The sequence below is a fragment of the Electrona antarctica genome (assembly GCF_951216825.1).
Source record: "Electrona antarctica genome assembly, chromosome: 18".
Classification (NCBI taxonomy): Eukaryota; Metazoa; Chordata; class Actinopteri; order Myctophiformes; family Myctophidae; genus Electrona; species Electrona antarctica.
In genome coordinates, this window is record NC_136799.1 from 17,368,205 (window position 1) to 17,387,268 (window position 19,064).

At 41.3% G+C, this 19,064-nt stretch overlaps 1 protein-coding gene across 6 annotated transcripts in view; it reads left to right on the forward strand.

The window, feature by feature from the left end:
* letm1 (leucine zipper-EF-hand containing transmembrane protein 1) overlaps positions 1–19,064 on the forward strand; it is a 28,248-nt gene that overhangs the window by 3,917 nt on the left and 5,267 nt on the right. Inside the window, exons 2-14 of one of the 6 annotated variants that reach the window (XM_079528942.1) lie at positions 4,337–4,394; positions 4,825–5,326; positions 10,584–10,727; positions 11,922–12,059; positions 12,859–13,062; positions 13,561–13,680; positions 13,788–13,919; positions 14,382–14,540; positions 14,930–15,055; positions 15,461–15,493; positions 16,724–16,858; positions 17,088–17,281; positions 18,788–18,944. In XM_079528942.1, the coding sequence (XP_079385068.1) occupies positions 4,337–4,394; positions 4,825–5,326; positions 10,584–10,727; positions 11,922–12,059; positions 12,859–13,062; positions 13,561–13,680; positions 13,788–13,919; positions 14,382–14,540; positions 14,930–15,055; positions 15,461–15,493; positions 16,724–16,858; positions 17,088–17,281; positions 18,788–18,944 (2,102 nt within the window). The remainder of the gene's footprint in view (positions 1–4,336; positions 4,395–4,824; positions 5,327–10,583; positions 10,728–11,921; positions 12,060–12,858; positions 13,063–13,560; positions 13,681–13,787; positions 13,920–14,381; positions 14,541–14,929; positions 15,056–15,460; positions 15,494–16,723; positions 16,859–17,087; positions 17,282–18,787; positions 18,945–19,064) is intronic. The other 5 variants (XM_079528944.1, XM_079528943.1, XM_079528945.1 and 2 more) reach the window with 5 other exon arrangements.

Below are 19,064 nucleotides of genomic sequence, written 5' to 3' on the forward strand. Positions count from 1 at the left end.
CTACCGACTTTTAGAGAGGGGACAATCACTGATAACCGATATGCAACCGATATAGTGAAGTTTTGAGCTGGAATGAAAACTGACCTTGTGTGGATTTTGCAAATAATTTGACTAATTATGTAAAGGTTAAGGTACAGTGACAGTAGTTCAGACAGCTGCTTTTTTAAACCAATTTCCAACAAGAGACGAGGAGCCCTGACTGATCGGTATGATACATATCGGTAGACATTTCACAGATACGATATGACCCGATATGCCAAATGAGGCCACATCGGTGGCCGATATATCGGTCGGGCACTAAAAGATTAGCAGATAAAAAGATCATGCAGTTTCTTAAGAACATCATAAATATGGGCCTGTGTGTGACTTCTACACCATCTGTGAGAGCATAGCTGCCTTTAGAAGGAGAAGAATGCTTTTATTAATCCCTTGGGAAATTCAGTTCAAGCTTCACCTAGCTGCTTGCTGCTCAGAGGCACGGGGGAGGGTTAGGGTTAAGGGTCTTGCTCAAAGGACACCTACTCCATATCCAATGGATAATGCTGCCATTCACTCGCGACCCCCAACCTAACCCTTGTCCACTCCACACGTAATGTAATAGCCTTATTAGCCTAGGTGTAGGACTAGGAGTTTTGCAACAGTTATGGTAAAATGTATTTGCATCAGTTTACATTGTATTTCACTCATTCTGTAATTATTATAACTAGAATTCGACCGGCCTTTGGCCGGTCTCACTCTAGCGCCACGCTACGCCGTGTGTGTGTGTGTGTGTGTGTGTGTGTGTGTGTGTGTGTGTGTGTGTGTGTGTGTGTGTGTGTGTGTGTGTGTGTGTGTGTGTGTGTGTGTGTGTGTGTGTGTGTGTGTGTGTGTGTGTGTGTGTGTGTGTGTGTGTGTGTGTGTGTGTGTGTGTGTGTGTGTGTGTGTGTGTGTGTGTGTGTGTGTGTGTGTGTGTGTGTGTGTGTGTGTGTGTGTGTGAAAATGTGATGTAATTTGCATCACTGTGAAATGACATAGTATTTCATGCAGACTGTACAGTAATTATGGCGAATGGATAAACAGGCGCAGGGCTTTCATTTAGTGTGGCAAGATTTTTTGATGACCTAAAATATTTTTGCGACCCCACCGTTGGTGCACCACGATCCCAACTATGGGAACCCCTGACCTAGTCGACACGTATACTGAATGGGACAGTATGTGAACCGGTTACAGACCATCTAACCACTTGCTAATTGCTATGGCCACCCTCAAAGTCTACAATGCCACTTTCTCACCCATCACCATGACATCTGAGCCATGCACATAGGCACTAATTAAAACTGAATAGCATAGGGAATGGGTACATATTTCCCATTAGTAGTCAATGATTTTGAATCATTTATAAATTGCGATTCAAATCGATTTTTTTCCCACACACCTAAAATACATGTTTATAAATCTATCAGCCATCATTCATTATCTTTAAATGAGATAGTATCTATAAGCTACATGATATACATGCATTTAGATTTGTGACAGATTTTACATCATACATTTAGAATAGATCATGTATGACCTACTGTAGTCTTGGACATTTTTACACACTAACCCTTATTCTGTGAGGCAGATATTCCACATAGCCACAGGTCAGTCTTTGGTGATTAATTGTTTCCACTGTACACTGTAATTTATTATTGGACAGCTTAGGTGTGTCAGTTTTAGGATCATAATACTACAGGCTGTGGGTGTCGCCTCAGGCTGCCTGTCACACTGACTTGCAGGAAACTAAATGTCAGGTCTGTGATTGTTTTTTAATGGTGTGGTTATACAGGGTTTGTACAGTGGTGGAAAAAGTACTCAAATGTTTTACCTAAGTAAAAGTATAAATATTGCAATGTAGATGTACTCCGTTACAAATAAGTCCCGTATTCAAAATGTACTCAAAGTACTAAAAGTACTCTTATTGCAGAATGGCCCATTTCACAAATTCAAAATGTGTACTTGTAGATGTGTGCTGATCTACAAGCTCACAATGTGTCGCATCGCGACACATTGTGAACTTGTAAATCTGCTATTTTCAAATGGCCGAAATATATATATATATATATATATATATATATATATATATATATATAATGTGTGGTTAATGTATGTTTTCAAAATCTTTTTCAAATGTAGTCGAGTAAAAGTACACATTTTGGCTCTGAGATGTAGTGGAGTAGAAGTATTGGAAATACTAATAAGTAAAGCACAAATTCCTCAAAATTGTACTTAAGAATAGTACTTAAGTAAATGTACTTAGTTACTTTCCACCACTGGGTTTGTATATGGCATTTCTGTCCCTTCAATGGATAATGCTGCCATTCACTCGCGACCCAAACCTAACCCTGGAGGTAATGCACATAAACGTGCGCGTTTGGTGCACATTTGTCCACTCCACATGTAATGTAATAGCCTTATTAGCCTAGGTGTAGGACTAGGAGTTTTGCAACAGTTATGGTAAAATGTATTTGCATCAGTTTACATTGTATTTCACTCATTCTGTAATTATAACTAGAACTTCAAATGTTCGAGAGCCTAATTTAATAAATCTGTCCCAAGAACAGGATTGTGTCATTTTGTTGCAATCTTACATTGAAGTTTGGAGGAACTATAAATGGTGTGCGCCCCCTATAGGGTAGGCTTGACCCAGATGAGATGAGATGTGTACCCAAAAGTTCATGTTTTGTTTAATATTTATGCCATACAATCAATGAGCCTTACTTACTTAATTCAATTGCTTGCTTGATTATAAGCATGTTTGAATAATGTATGCAATAGGGAATGGAAGTTATGGAACCAAAACGAAGTAGCTCAGAACATTACAAGCAAAAGTGTTGCAGTAGGAAATACTGTAGGCTATTTGGTACTTTCCACAGAGCAGGTGATCTACTGTATTTCTAGGCCTTTCTTTCTGTAGATTGTGTAACCGCTAGCTAGCTACAGTAGCTCAATACACATTCACACAAAGCTGACACCATTCCAGTAAACTCTGTGTCCTACTGGCTATAAGCCCTGGCCTGTCATGTTCCACCCTGGCTTTATTGGACGCGAGCTTACTGGACTGTAGGCCATGTGACAAAATGCAGTAAGAGGCGTGTCCACTCAGGCTATCTGTTCAGAGGTGATTGGTCTGTAGAGATCTTAGGGCTGACCCCTCCCTCAGTACGTGTGTATTGTACCACGTTTACCCTGACAGGTGCCTCCAGTAATTCAGGTCTCCCTCCCTGGGCCTCCCGTGAATGAATGTCCTGGTTCCATAATGTAGCCTTGCACAGGGGGTGAAAATAATAACAAACGGTTCCGACCATAGGTTTGTGGTACTCTTCAGATGACACTTTAAATGGCCACAACTCGGTATTTAATTAAGTCTTTATAAGTTCCTAACAAAACAAATGGGTGTTTTGTTGTTCATATTTCTGTTGTTACGGTACATGTAGCATTGTATCTGATATAATTAGAAAACGTATCTATTTCTCTTTACAATGATGTCCCATTTATAATGCAATTGTGGAATGCATTTGTGGGGCAGTCTCAACTCCCATGTGAAATGTGCCAAAGTTGCTATTATCTGTGCTCAACAGAAGAACCAACTCTCCCATCAGTAGCAAGGAACAAATGGGACATATTGGCACTTTTTTTTTTGCTTTATTAATTTAACAAAAACATTCAAGAGCCTCAGTGGTCTTGGATATTTCATAAAAGCAAATGTTAAAATAAGCCTCACTCTGCGGTTTCCTCAACTGGTAGGCTGTATGTGTAACAGCAGGTTTTAAAATAATACTTAGGAGAAAAAGACTGGCGAAGAGGTTAGAGAAAGATCCTTCTAGGTGCAAGGCTCGATGATACATCAGAAAGGGAAGAAGATGCCAGCACTCAATACATGTCCTTTTCACATGATTCATTTATTTACCTCTGACGAGCAAACGGCGAACGCGTTTCGGCTACACATTTTGGCCTAGTGAGGCCCACTAGGCCTTATTTTTCAAATAATAATACTTAAACATCATAATTTTACATATTTTGATAATTGTCAAGCAAACAGACCGCTGGTGTGGGGTGGGGGGCTCCTTTCACAACATTTCACTTGGCCTAACAAAACACATTTCAGTTTTTCAGAATTTTCTTTTTTCGTATCCCTGCTAATGGAACTTCAGCCTAATTTGATTGAGAAATGTACCTGCCCCAACATTACTGTAGGTTATCTCTATATCTCTATATTATGTGTGAGATGTAAAATCGAGCACTGTGTGTGTGAACACATGCCTAAGGGCTTGTTATCAGTACCCAGCTGTTCATGTTGTTTGCCTTTACTTTCTAGGGAAACTTCAAGATGGTGCCTGTTTCAACTGCACAGCACTCCGACTCTCCAGTCAGAAGTAAGCCAATTACACTGAATAATGTAGTGTCAGCAACTCATTTTATGACAAGAAAAAGGAGACTATTTGACCCAGAAATTAATTGTGGAATAGACTACAATGAATTTCTATTTAGAAACTTCCAAACATCAGAAGATTATCATAATATTCTATAAAATACAATGCTGCTATTCTGTCAACAAGCCACTTAAGTTGCCTGCTATCCTCCTAAAATGTACCATCATTAAATTGATAAAGTTGTGTCGAGTGAATATCTACTTTTGGTACTATAGTATAAACCCTTCAAATCTTTACCCGGCGTAGATATATGTAGATATGTAGACCAACAAACCCATATGCATTCTACTTGCCATGTTAAATTCCTGCTGTAAAACCATTATTGTTTCATTCTTTAATCTGCATATCTTGTCATCTTTAATACCTCTGATAGAATGGATGGCCTTCAACTTGGCAGCCTGGCCCAGCCCTACACATTCGGACCTTCTCTCCCCTTACCAGACATGTACGGTCCACAGACTCCCCACACCATGGACTCCCAGAGCCTCTACACGGTTGGGGCCTTTTCGTCCTCATACCCGGCCATCACGGGGGTGAGCCAGGGGACGGTAACCTGGCGACGGCAGCGGCACCAGGACACCCGAGGTAGCATGCGATGGATACACACGACACAGAGGAAGTGGGACGACTCGAAGGTGGAGAAGTCACTCCGCTCACTCAAGGACAGGAACAAGAAGCTGGAGGAGGGTGGTCCCGTCTATAGTCCTACGCTGGACGCTGAGCCCGTTAGGCGGACGATACCACAAAGGGTGGTGGACGAGATCAAACACTATTACAATGGCTTCAGGCTGCTCTGGGTAGACACTACCATCGCAGGACGCATGCTCTGGAGGGTCCTGAATGGAAACATGCTGTCCCGACGAGAGAGAAGACAGGTAAGGACTAAGGAGTCAACGGGAGCCTCGGGAGGAAATAATTGTGTTTACAGAAACGGGTGACCAGTTACAAAGAGGGAGTCGATACAGGTGGACAAATAGAGAATTCAAATTGAGCAGTCTCTTTATTGGTCAATTTCTTTTTATTTGGATAAATTCATCAAAGTTCAGTGATATCTACACAGCACCTAAAAGAATCATCTGTGAGATTATATCCATATATGGCCCAGAGCAGTACAAAGTCTTCACCTGCTGTTACCACAACAATATCAGTCTGCTAGTTTTATTAATTGTTCCAATCTTTTCAAATCTTCCTTTAACTAGGGAAAGATTTTGATGCTAAATGCTCTTTTTTACAGCTCCTTCCTTTAACTTTTATTCAGTTCCTGGCAGATCCCCAGAGCAACCACACTGTTCTGCTAGTTGACGCACAACTGTTCCACTGGAACAACTGTGGGTGAAATGATTAACTGTAAGGTACTTTGATGGTATTGGTTGAGAGAGACAGTGCTAGTTATTCATTCTCCTGTCCTGAGTTCAGTGAATTATTTAGCCAGGGATTCAAACTAGCTTGCAGTAGAAACCTTACTCCTACCTCTAATCTAGACAGTAAAATCAGAAGTATTCAAAAAAAAAGTATACTTTGCACTTTAGAAGTCATCAAAAGCCTGGTCCTCATAAAGATCAAAGATTATGTTTAACAGAGACAAAGAGGGCTAACTCAATTAATATATAAATACATAAAATAGAAGAATATCTTGATCACATCAGATGTATAAAATGCAAAAAAATAATACATTTTTAAATGTTTAATTCCGGAAAGGCCTTTAGTGTTTTTTTTTAAGATTTGTTTTTTGGTGGAGATTGACATAACAGGAAAGAGGGGGAGAGAGAGAAGGGGAGAGACATGCAGCAAAGGTCGTCATGAACGGGACTCGAACACGCAATGCGCTGTCAGGCCAAAGCCTATATGTGGCATGTGCCTGGACTACTTGGCCAGCGGGTGCCTCCTAAAAATAAGTTTTAAAGTAAGCAATTTAAAAGACCTTTTTAAAGCTGGACAGCTCATCCAGCTGCAGGTACTTGAGATATTTGGAATTACAGTAGCCCATTCAAATACTGCGTGGCAGTGGCAGTTTCACTTATTCACTTTCAATATGTAACCAAAACAACTAAGCATTGGTACATTGCATTATAAGGTTTTAGGGATAATTCTACACATGTACATCACAAATATATCACATACTGAGCAGCAATGATTTACAATATGAAATAAAATAATAATTTGGCAGTGCAAGATGAGAACTTAACACAAACCATCAGCCAGTTGCTGGTAAATTTGGACTGCACATGGTTAATTTGTATACAAAATATTTTGCTGTACAACTAGCTATTGTTCAGTGGACTTGTTCAAGTGACTGTGGCTGATCACAGCTACATTTCCTGTAGGGGGGGGGGGGGGGGGGGGGGGGGGGCGGGCGGGCGTCTGAGAAAATCCATTTATTTCCCTGTGGGAATGAATAACAACAAAATTGTACCAAATTGATATTGTAAACATCAGCATTGGCCCAGATTTTCCCAGTCAGCGCAGCCCTTATTTTTGCTGTGACTTTGAGTGACATAAATGAGCGTAATTGTTACCACACTGTGATGTCACTGTCCCTTCACTTGCATTTTCCTGTGTCATAACATTATGACTGTCTCTAGGCAACATGCCATGTTATATTCTTAGAAGGTCGGGATTGGATTATGTCCAAAGGCATTAAGCCAGTGTTGGGAAGGGGGGTTACCCCTGTCCCTGTGTCCTTACCAGCTCAGTGGCCTTGTGGTTAGAGTGTCCGCCCTGAGACTGGGAGGTCGGGGTTCGATCCCCGGCCGGGTCATACCAAAGACTCTAAAAATGGGACCCAGTGCCTCCCTGCTTGACACTCGGCATCAAGGGTTGGATTGAGGGTAAGTCCCTGCGACATACTAGCGTCATGTCCAGGCCGGGGGTGTACTTGTACATCAAGCTGCCTCACGCTACAGAAACAGGAGATAGGCTCCTGCCCTATGGGCCTCATGGCTCGGCAAGGCTACTTACTGTGTCCTTACAGGGAAGGTGAGCAGGCTGAACTCGGGTCATGCAGTTCACTGGTCACGCAGACATAGCAGTCTAGCAGACATCACTGGCAAGGCATGAGTATTCTTGTTAAGCAGCTGTGTGTGCTCCTGCGATTACACCCTGGACTCTCACACCTTTGTTGGAGAACGTGCCCTTGTACTCTGGGTTTGTACGGGATGTGCTGGAAATCCTTGGAAATTCTACTACTCGAATACTGTATGTTGTTCAACCGTAGCATCTCTCTCCTAGGTTGAACATTTAGCAAAAATAGCTGATCTATATCTTATGCAGTTGAATCATTGTGACATTTTGTTTATGGCACGACCTTGCAGTCCGACCTGTCAAGTCACTCTGGAGAAGAGGCCTAATGGTGGCTAAATGCTGAAATTATACATGATAAAAAACATTATAATACATACCAATAGTCTGACTTTCCCGATTTCAAGCTGGGTGTCCTGACAAATATCTGTATACAAACATTTCAACATTTACAATGAAGTTGTCCTGATTTTAGTTGAATAGTTGTTTTCAGCACTCCTGAATAAAATGTCTAAATAGTGTGTGTACACGTTAAAGTGCACTTACATCATCATTTGCATGCAAAAACATGCACATTAGGGTAACAGTTTGGGTGTTTCAAAATATGGTCACCCTTCTCACCCTTCTTATAAATAGCAAAGACATTGAGATTGACCTAGTGTAACTGCCAACATTACAGCACCACATGCTACACAACTATTGCACTTTGAGCCTTTTGCCACACAAACTCCCCATGTAAACTGGGGAGTTTGTGTGGCAAAAGGCTCCAAGCTCCTACAGTAGTACAGTGGGTGATCTCCACAAAAAACGGTGTTAATCGTGGGTCTTGTGCCCCTGGCCCCATTGGGCCCTCTCATCAAACCCCATGGTAATCGTGGGGCTTGTGCCCCTGCCCCCCACCGGGCCCTCATCACACCCCATCTACACCTTTTCAAATGCAGCTCACTCCTTGGGAGGTGCACTCCCCGACCCACAGACTTCCTCCATTCAACTCTGGCTTGTTAATCTCTTCTCTTTTCATATTCACTCACTCACACAGGCCTCAGCCTGCAGGGTCTTTCAATGTTTAATCTGTCAGAAAAACACACACACACACACACACACACACACACACACACGCATGCAGTTCTCTCCCTTCCTGTCTTCATGAGATATATAATTTATATGTGATGTGTAGTGTACGATTTTGGAACGTTGTGAGAACTTGGAATGAAACAATATATAGATGGATGGAAATCCTTCTTTCCCTTCATTCATTCATTCACCCAGCCTTCCATGGCTGCCCTCTCTCTCCTCTCCTCCCCTCCCCTCGCCATGTCCTTCCACCCCACCCCGCTAAGACTATCTGATTATTAGAATACATTCCTACCGATCTCTCTGGGTTTTATTCTGTAGCAGTGTAGCTCACCCCTCTCTTCTCTTCCTCAAACATGTCCTCCTTTCATCTCATTCTCTCTTCCACCTCCCCCTTCTCCTTATGCATATGTACATACTACAAACTGAAACTTATGGATTTCTCTAGTATTCACCCACCCAGTCACTCCAACTCCCGTTTCATCTATATTACATTTGAGCTGTAGATCAGAAGTATTCTTTTCTTCTCTCTCTCTCTCTCTCTCCTCTCTCTCTCCACCCACATCCCTCTTTTCTTAAGTGAAGCTCTGTGAGGTGGCATACATGTCAATGGTGCTGAGGACAAAGGCCTTTTCACTCTCTGCCTAAATCCCTCACTCCTCCCTGCTTCTCTGACATGCAGGTGGACAGAGAGTGGACTCCCTTGAGACCCTACCCCCCCCCCCCCCCCTCCCCCCACCTCTCTGGACACCGAAAATACCCCTTCTACAAGCTCCCAACACGTTGCGAGCAAGTTGTGAGTTTGTAGATTGGCTATTGGTCAGTGCAAGACACAACACTCCAAGTATAAGTCATTTGACTTGATAAGTTGGATTTGATTAGCTGGACAGTTGATGTGTAATGATTTCTTATCGTGATTATATTTTCGGCAGTCAGCAGTTATTCAATACTGGTGTGTTGACCATGTACAGAAACAATTGATTTCATGTAGAATATACAGTACGCTATCATTTAAAATGGTTAATATGTTGGCAGGAGATATTAAGAGTATTAAATTATATTTCCAATATCATTCAGACAGATATGAAAATCATGATCACAATATGTATCAAAAATAATTGGGACTGTCAATTCAGCTGTCGTAAGTGTCTTATCAATAACACAAGACTGGTACAGAGTGGTACAATCGGAATGTTCACTACAGTCTTCAGCTCCTGAACAAATAGCAAACTAGTGAATTAGGAGGATTCTGTTGCCACAGTGATGTAAGGTCATTGGGTCAAAAGTGCTGACTGCCGAAGCTGCTATTAAGAGGGTTGGGTGGGGTGATTGTAGGAGAAGACAAAAGGAAATGAGCTGAACATTATTCACAGATCTCTCTGGTAGCTGCTCTTTGCTCAACGCTGTCCTCTGCTGGACACATGGACAATCTACAGCCTGGTGGAACTCAGTAGAACTGCAATGGTGGATGTTATGAGATAGCTAGCTAGGCTCTGGTCTATTGTGTGCAATGTTCAAATACATTTTCACAAATAATTAAAAGAATATGTATGAAATGGTCCATTAGTGATTAGTATATTTCCATTTCATAAAAGGCTGCCCTAGTGTAGCGGTTAGACCATACACGTTGAATCCATTCTGAATGGGAACCCCTTTTGGTGTTTTAAGCATTATGTTATACTTTAGCTATTGAAAAATCATGACGGGCGGGAGTCTCCAGTTGGGAGACTCAATTCATGAACTTGAGTTGATTGCAACAGATAATTTAGACACCCTTTTCCTCATTCTTAACAAATTCCTAACGGCAAAAAGCATGTTAAGTACATCGTCAAGTCTTTCATGTCTTCTCGCCCTGTTTTTTCTGTTACGAATATATGTTTATTGAAGTTTTCCTATGCAGTTCTGAGAACGTGAAGACATCTGAAGGCTTCTCTTTCCTGCTTGTCGTCATCAACCATTTTAAATGACTAATTTAAATGATTCTGTGTATAATATATGTGCTCCGTCAACCAATACTTTAAACGAGCCTTTTCTCCCCAGTTCCTGAGGACGTGTGCTGACGTGTTTAGGCTCCTCCCCTTCCTGGTGTTCATCATTGTGCCCTTCATGGAGTTCTTACTTCCTGTCGCATTGAAACTCTTCCCCAACATGTTGCCGTCCACCTTCGAGACTCAGTCCAAGAAGGTAGTATTAATTTTCATCCCCAGAAATTACTGACACAGAATCCTTAGTGTTCATCTATCCATCCATTTATAACTCTGAGACTGTACAAATCTCGTCAAAGTTAAATTAAAGGTTCTGTGAATGATTTTCTTTTTTTGTTAAGTGTTAAATAGCTCTACGGTGGCACGTACAGGTCTAGTTTTGTTCAATGACAGGGGTGCCCTACTGTCCTAGTCTCTCCAACTCTTTAGTAAACAGATTATTATAATTTTTTCTTCTTTGTTGCAAAAAACAAACACATATGCAGATACACTTAAACTATATGTTGTTTAATTTACTGGTGAGTGAGAATACAATGTTGCACATTAAACTAATCATCTGGGGAACCCCCTGGGGGGTCCTGACCCACAGGTTGAGGAGCACTGCAGTATAGCATGACCTTTCACCTACAGTTGAAACCTTCCCACAGAGTTCTAATGAGCTGGTCTTAATGAGGGTTAAATTTACCCGCAACGTGGTCTAGCCTTAATCCCATTTGACGTGTAATCCTTAACCATACAGTAGCTGGCTTTTTGACCTCAACCTGCAACCTTGAGCCCAGGTCAACTTTTACAGTTGTGTAAAAGTTATGTCCTTCCAAAAATGCCCCAGCAGTGGTGCATGGCTATTCTATTGTTTTTCATCTTTTATTGTCCCCTTTTCTATTCCGCTTCCTCTGTTTTTAGCAGCCTGTTTTAGTGACTTTTAGTAAATGAGTGTGAAACAAATATTTTATGTAGGGAAAAATTACACTTTAAAAAGTCTCCACCAGGGTTGTGGCTCTTTCGGAGTGGGAACTTTGGGGGGAGGGAAGGGTAACATACACTTTTTTGTAAGCTATTGTTTTATTGACCCACATGTGACTTTAATAACTTTAAGAACTATTAATAAAGAAACTTTGGAGGGGGGAAAAATACAAATAAAAGTGGAGTCTTTGCGGAACCCAAGGTGGTCCTTGAGGGGATTCCAGCAGGCCCTCGGCAAAATGAAGAACAGTTTAATTTCACTACTATTCAGATCATAGGTTTCACTCTCTCCAGCCCACAGTTATGTAACTGTGGGCCTAATGTGTATCAATTTAGGGGTCCTTGGCATGAATACGTTTTAATCACTGGTCTAAAGTGTGTCACTGTCAGCATTGTCAGGAGGAGTGTTTAACGGGTGTCCTCGTTTCAGGAGGAGAGGTTGAAGAAGGAGCTGCGGGTCAAACTGGAGATGGCTAAGTTCCTTCAGGACACGGTGGAGGAGATCGCTCTGAGGAACAGGCTTGTCAAGGACAATGTCACCGAGGAGTTCTCCACCTTCTTCCAGACGGTTGGTCTCTACATGTTCTCCAATATGATGGATATACAGCGTTCATTTAAAGCTGCAATCCTTAATCATCATGTCCTACCTGAGATTCGAGAGAGGGTGTACAAATGTACCCTGTGAGTATAGGGTCCATCATCTCACTCTCTTCCGGTCTCCTCATCCTCAAGTGTTTCACTATAGGCCACATCCACTCATACTGGATTATAGGGATTATATGTGACCTCAAATCACGATTATTTCAAATATTTGCCTCGATTACAATTAATGAACAGTTACTTTTTAGTAGTAGTGAAAATATCAGAGCCACAAGCTCAGAATGAACTGTGAGCTTGTAGATAGGCTGTTTTCACCACCATTGCACAACGAGGTACTGCACAATACAGGCCTTAACTGATTAATCAGACTATTTGATTTTGATGATTATAAAATAAATCTATTAGAATTTATTCCATCTCTATTTTGTTAATGCCACTATATAAGTATATCACATTGCTTCTTAATTCATTCATTGATTAACTTATGAGGGTAATTGGTTCAAATGGCTATATTTTCATCCATGATAAACCCCTTATGCCTAAACTACTTTGGCTATTTTAACTACCGTAGTCAAAAATGTTTTTCAAAATAGTAAAAAAAAAAAGGTGTGAGCTTGTAGAGGCTATTTTAACTATTGAAAAATGGCAAAGTAGTTTAGGCATAAGGGGTTTAGCATGGACGAAAATAGAGCCATAAATGTCTTGTTTGACGTACCTGCTTATTTATTTGTGGTTAATTGTCCCTACTGCATTCCTCTTCCTCTTAGATCCGAAACTCTGGGGAGCGTCCCAGCAACGAGCAGATCATCCGTTTCTCCAAGCTGTTTGAGGATGAGTTGACCCTGGATAACCTGACCAGACCCCAGCTGGTGGCGCTGTGTCGCCTGCTGGAGCTGCAGTCCATCGGCACCAACAACTTCCTGCGCTTCCAGCTCATCATGAAGCTCCGAGCCATCCGCGCCGACGACAAGGTAACAATATATAATTGAGCAGTGGTTCTCAAACTGTAACTCAGAGAGTGTACAAATGGAACCAAATAGACCCTTGTGGGTCAATTTGTATGCACTCAGAGTTATAGACCGCCAAGGGTCCATTTGGAACCCCTTCAAGGAACCCAGAGGGTCCCTGCCTGGACCCCACTTTGAGAACCACTGTCATTGTAGAATGACTGTCCCTTCAACCACATCATGAATCCTAGAGTCCATGCTGGGGAAAATAGATTTTATATAAAGAGAAAAAGAAGCAGACCAAGTAATAGAGCGCTGGAGGTTATATAGGGTTTAAGTGTTATGCTCTATATACTTTGTTGTATGACAAATAGCAAGCATAGATCTACAAACATTGCCACATGTTGCTTGTAGATCTTGCTATTTTTGACACTAACGTTTCTGACCTCAGTTTGGTACTATCTTCTAAAATGCGCCGAGGGCTGTCTTCTAATCTAAAAGATGTCCTGTCCATTCTTCCAGCTGATAGCAGATGAGGGAGTGGAGAGTCTGAATGTGAATGAGGTCCAGGCTGCGTGCCGAGTCAGAGGAATGAGGGCTCTAGGAGTCACAGAAGACCGACTGAGAGAGCAGCTCAGCCAGGTAATGTGTGTGTTTGTGTGTGTGTGTGTGTGTGTGTGTGTGTGTGTTTTACTTGACCTAATTTGACGACAAAACAACATCATCAACTTCTGCTTGTCTCTCTGTAGTGGTTGGAGCTCCATCTAAACCAGCACATCCCCACTTCCCTGCTGCTACTGTCCAGAGCCATGTACCTTCCTGACACCCTGTCACCTGCTGACCAGCTCAAGAGCACTCTGCAGACCCTGCCTGAGATTGTGGTACGCTAGCGTGGCTGTGTCTCTATTTCATATGTAGTTTTAATAGGAATCTGTTACGTGTGTGAAGTGAAGGTGGGAGGATGGCCAGTTATTCAAGTGAGTTTAAGGACCATACAGGCATCAATATGTCAGTGTCTATTTACAGCTTCAGCCATATATTGTACATCCTTTTTTTTCTCTTTTTTTTTCTTACATTTATTAATGTTTAGGCAAGGTCACAATGCATCGCAATGCGCCACGTGAGCTTGTAGATTGGCTATTTATGGAAGAGAGATTTGGTGTTGAGGGAAAAAGGAAGGGGCCAAGTACAGCCCACTGGGGGAACCCGGTCAGCATCAAGTATATAGGACCTAGGTTGTTAAGGAGTGGGTATAATTGAAAAGTGTATTTTCTCAGAATTGTCTCTTTTATCAATATATGATCAATCGTCATAATTTTCTCAATGCACCCCTCACTGCCCAGACGAAGGAGGCCCAGGTGATTGTAGCTGAGATGGAGCTGTCTAAGGTGGACAATAAGGCCAAGTTGGAGGCCACACTGCAAGAAGAGAAAGCCATACGCCAGGACAATAAGGACAGAGAGATGGAGAGGCTGGCCGACGCTGCAGAGAAAGCTGCCAAAGTAAGAGACCGACCTGCTGTCTTATCTAAAGCCAATTATATTGATACATTTTATACTGTAATCTTTCTTATTGTTTATAAAGACATGCAAAAAATAAACATGCAAAATAAAATAGTTTTGTCTCCCAGGCCATTATGATTCATATTAAAGTGTAATATATAGCTGTAATTTAAGTGCTTTGCTCATGTTTTTTCTGTAGAAATTGAGTATGGAGGACATTGGCTGATAACAGAGACTTTATTTCTTTTATTTTTTGTTTTAGATATGAAACAATTAATGGCAAGATAGAGATGAAGTCTCGTGAATATTTAGCGATTTCATAATTTTTGAGTTAGTTCGTTTTTTGTAGCTAATTGTTATTGACTGTTCTCGATCTGTGTCGTCCATGGGAGGAGGAGGAGGATCTGGAAGCAGAACGAGCCAAGCAGGTCCTGGTGGATACAGCACCAGTCTCGTCTAGTGCTGAACACTCTGAGATACTCAGAGACACTGCACCTGTCCTGGACACAATCAAGGTAATGTCTGTCAGCACTCACTCAGTACACCAGTTTGTTGAACGTGGACTTTGGACTCTTTATTACATGTAGATGTGATGGCAGGATTCCCCACTTTATAGCTTTTGTTGAACGCTTGTTGAATGTAGTCGATTGTTGTATTGTTTTCCTTTCTACTGTAATCGCAACTGTGATGTTCTGTTTGTGCGCCTTTAGACTAAATTCTTATTTTTTACTGGGCTTCCACATTAATACTGTACATGGTGTAATGAAATTTATGAGACAGTACAGAACATTTATCTGGTAGAGGACTCTCTTGACAACTCCAAAAGTGCTTACATCTTGATCGGTCATGTTGTACCTGTTGTCCATCACTTGTTTGATGTAATGTTTTTACCAATCACCCTGCTGCTCTCTGCCATACAGTTTGAACACTGGCAGAAGTTCCTGCGTTTCCAGGTTAGATTGACAGCTGTCTCTCATCCAAACCAGTTTAGCCCTGCATGTGTCTGGTTTCTCCCTAGATACCCGGGGACCCTCACCTAGATCGAAAAGTATTTTCAAAGCCTGCAAAGTGTTTGTTTTATACTTCTTGGACTGCTAGATTGGTGGAGTTTGCCACATATCTATTACCGTATTGTACAGTGTTACAAATGGGGGATTTGGTTTAATCAAGGCATAAAATGCATCCATACCCGATTACCCCAGCATTTGGCAGTGCAATGATTGATTGAACGTGATTTGTTATAGTATACAGTACTTTTTTGTCATTCGCCTAGTATTCCTACTTCCTTACTTTGCCAAAATGTACAGAAACTGCCGATGTCCCTGTTTTACGGCCAACTATATTTGTTTTTAATAGGGCCATAGCATTTAATTTGTCAAATGTCACATATCGGTTGCTCCACGTTGGATAAAATAAACACTATACAGTATATTGTATTATTTGAAAATGCTATTTGAACCAGGTTTTTATGGACCTTCAACCTCTCCTTTATCCTTGCCACTCCTGGGGTCAGACCCTGTATTAAACCCTCTCCTTTATCCTTGCCACTCCTGGGGTCAGACCCTGTATTAAACCCTTTTCTTCCCTAAATATCAACCTAAATTGGTTTGTATATGTTCTAGGCACACCCGCTAGGTTCTTCAAACACCTTTTTCTACACTTTTTGTGGGCTTGTGGGTTATTTTATCTGTGTATCTTACTTCACATTTGTATTTTGTTTTTATATTTATATCATTTTAGGAAGTTTACGTTATGCAATTTCAAAGTAATTGATGGATATATTTTCCACATTTGTAACACACCCACTGCCCAGTATGTGATTGTGTCATTTGTCACCATTTATATACTTTTCTTGATTAAAAACTTCTGATAAATTCAATGGAAGATTTGCCAATTTTCAACATGAATCCCATTTTTTTTGATGGGATGAGATCAATAATAATAGTGCTAAAACCCCTCATATTAAAATGACACGTTTGACATCCTCGTTTATGTGACATTTTGTGGAGAAATACACAGCAGTTTTGACAGTATGTTACTGATCTCTTCAAATCAGAACAATGGGATTCAGGTGGAAAATCTGTAATTTGTCTTTACTGAGGTTCGTATTGGCTATTTTAGAAGATGGCACCAAACAACATAAGTTTGTATAATTTTGTATTGATTGTGTATTTCATTTCCAGGGAGAGGAGATTACCAAGGAGGAGATTGATACGTTGGGTGATGCCTGTTCTAAACTGAAGGAGCAGAGGAAGCTGTTGACTCTGGAGAAGGAGGAACTGGAGGACTTGAAGGATGATGTGCAAGAATATAGCGAGGTGACCTGACTCACACACGTGTGTGTGTGTGTGTGTGTGTGTGTGTGTGTGTGTGTGTGTGTGTGTGTGTGTGTGTGTGTGTGTGTGTGTGTGTGTGTGTGTGTGTGTGTGTGTGTGTGTGTGTGTGTGTGTGTGTGTGTGTGTGTGTGTGTGTGTGTGTGTGTGTGTGTGTGTGGACAATCATTGTCGCAGAGGTTTTTACTACAATATATTTCATGTGTGTTCATAGGATCTGGAGGAGATAAAGAAGGAACTGTCTAAGAACGGCCAGGAGAAGGCCCTAGAGGAGTCTAAGGCAAGCCAGCTGCTGTCCAAGAGGGTCAACCGCATGATTGGACGCATCGGCAAGATCATCGGGGAGCTAGAGAAGGACAAGGTGGTACTGGACGGACAGATGGACACTGGAAGTAGTTCGCCTGTCGGGTAAGTCTTAGGAACATCACCATTTTCGGTGATACTGTCAAACCTCTTTTAAGCGGGTTTTGGGCTAAACTAATTGGACAGCAATGTCATATACCTATAACTTGATAATGCATGGACGTTCATGAAATTCAGGTCTGATCATTGTTCAAAGTAAAGGTGTGTGTGTGTGTGTGTGGCACTCTTTGGGACATGGAACTTTTCAATAGAGGGTATGCGTGTGACATCATCATAACCGGAAGTTATATGGAGTGGCAAAAACTACTTTCTGGCCTTGACAGCCCTTACATCCATACCGAAAAGTAATCTAACTGCATTAAACAATGTTAAACTCACTTTGCCACTCACTTTATGCATGCGCATAGCGCATACCCTCTATTGCTGTGGTATAAAGTCAACTTTTGAACATGGGCAAGTTGGGCAACATTTGCAAATGCATTAAATTTGCATTTCATGAATACCCTTTTTGTCTGATTGAAATTGTGAGAGCTGCTGCTGTTGAATGTTGAGATTTAGACCACTTTGCCCTAGAACAGTTGTTTTTGTCTTTGCTGTGAAATTCACATATTTACATATTGTATGTGTGTTCAATACCATGATTTCATCATGACTACATATATAGTATAGTTTAAGCTGTTCCTAATATCACCTTCATCATTAGAGATGTTCCGATGCCATTCTTTCCTTCCCTATCTGATTCCGATACCCGCAACTTGTGTATCAGTCGATACCGAGTACTGATCCAATATGAATACATAAACAAATCTAGGAATAAATAATAATTCCATTAAAATTGTCAAAACAAAGTACAGCCACAAGTTGTAAAACCACAATGTAAATGCTGCAGTAATAGTACATTAAACAGTACTGCAACATAAAGAATAATTGTTTACTGTAAATTAAACATCATTATGTGGTATCGGATTGACATAGACTGGTATACTCGCCGATACCAGCATTTTAGGCAGTATCGGCAGCTTTTCCGATATTGGTATCGGAACAACTCATGATTACTGCTCAGCATCATTACTAACTTGAATGGTGGTGGAGAGATTATTAAAGAGGGGGGACGAAAGGTTTACCAGAAATAAGTATGCATATAATATTATAGAATACTACAAAACTTTCAGCCAGAATAACTCTCGTTAACAAATATTAATCTCATTGTACAGTAGATCGGTACACTTAATTGCATTTGAACTTTATTGGAGCATTTATTTCCACTGGTGCAATTGTTAATTGAATTGGTAATTGGCTTTCCAATTAGAACCTTTAGATGTAAACATCACATTTCAGCACCTTTTGATCTGGATGCCCCCAGTATAGAGACGATAGCTAAATCTAATTCATACCCATTTTTTTGTGGTCAGGGAACCTTGAATCCAACACACAGTTGAAAGCCCCTTGATGTGTCCACGTGAATAGTAGACTCTCCTGACCTCCGGCCCTCCTCTCCCTGAACTCAGCCACCATTATGTCAGTGTAAAAGTAATCGTTTCCTTTATACAGTCTCTTCTACACCTTCAGGGAGAACCTGGTCAGCATTGACGAGCTGATCAACATCATGAGGCAGATTCAGAACATTCCAGAACACAAGCTGCAGAGCCTCGCCGATGCACTGGACGACAACAAAGATGGAAAGATTGACATTGATGATGTCATCAAAGTATGCTTTGAATGTGTTGTTTCATGTTTGGGTTAATGGAGCACTTAATGTCCGGCACGGTTGGACCTATCAGCTTGAAACTGTGCACATGCACTCCTGGAAGCCAGAGCAGAACCTCTG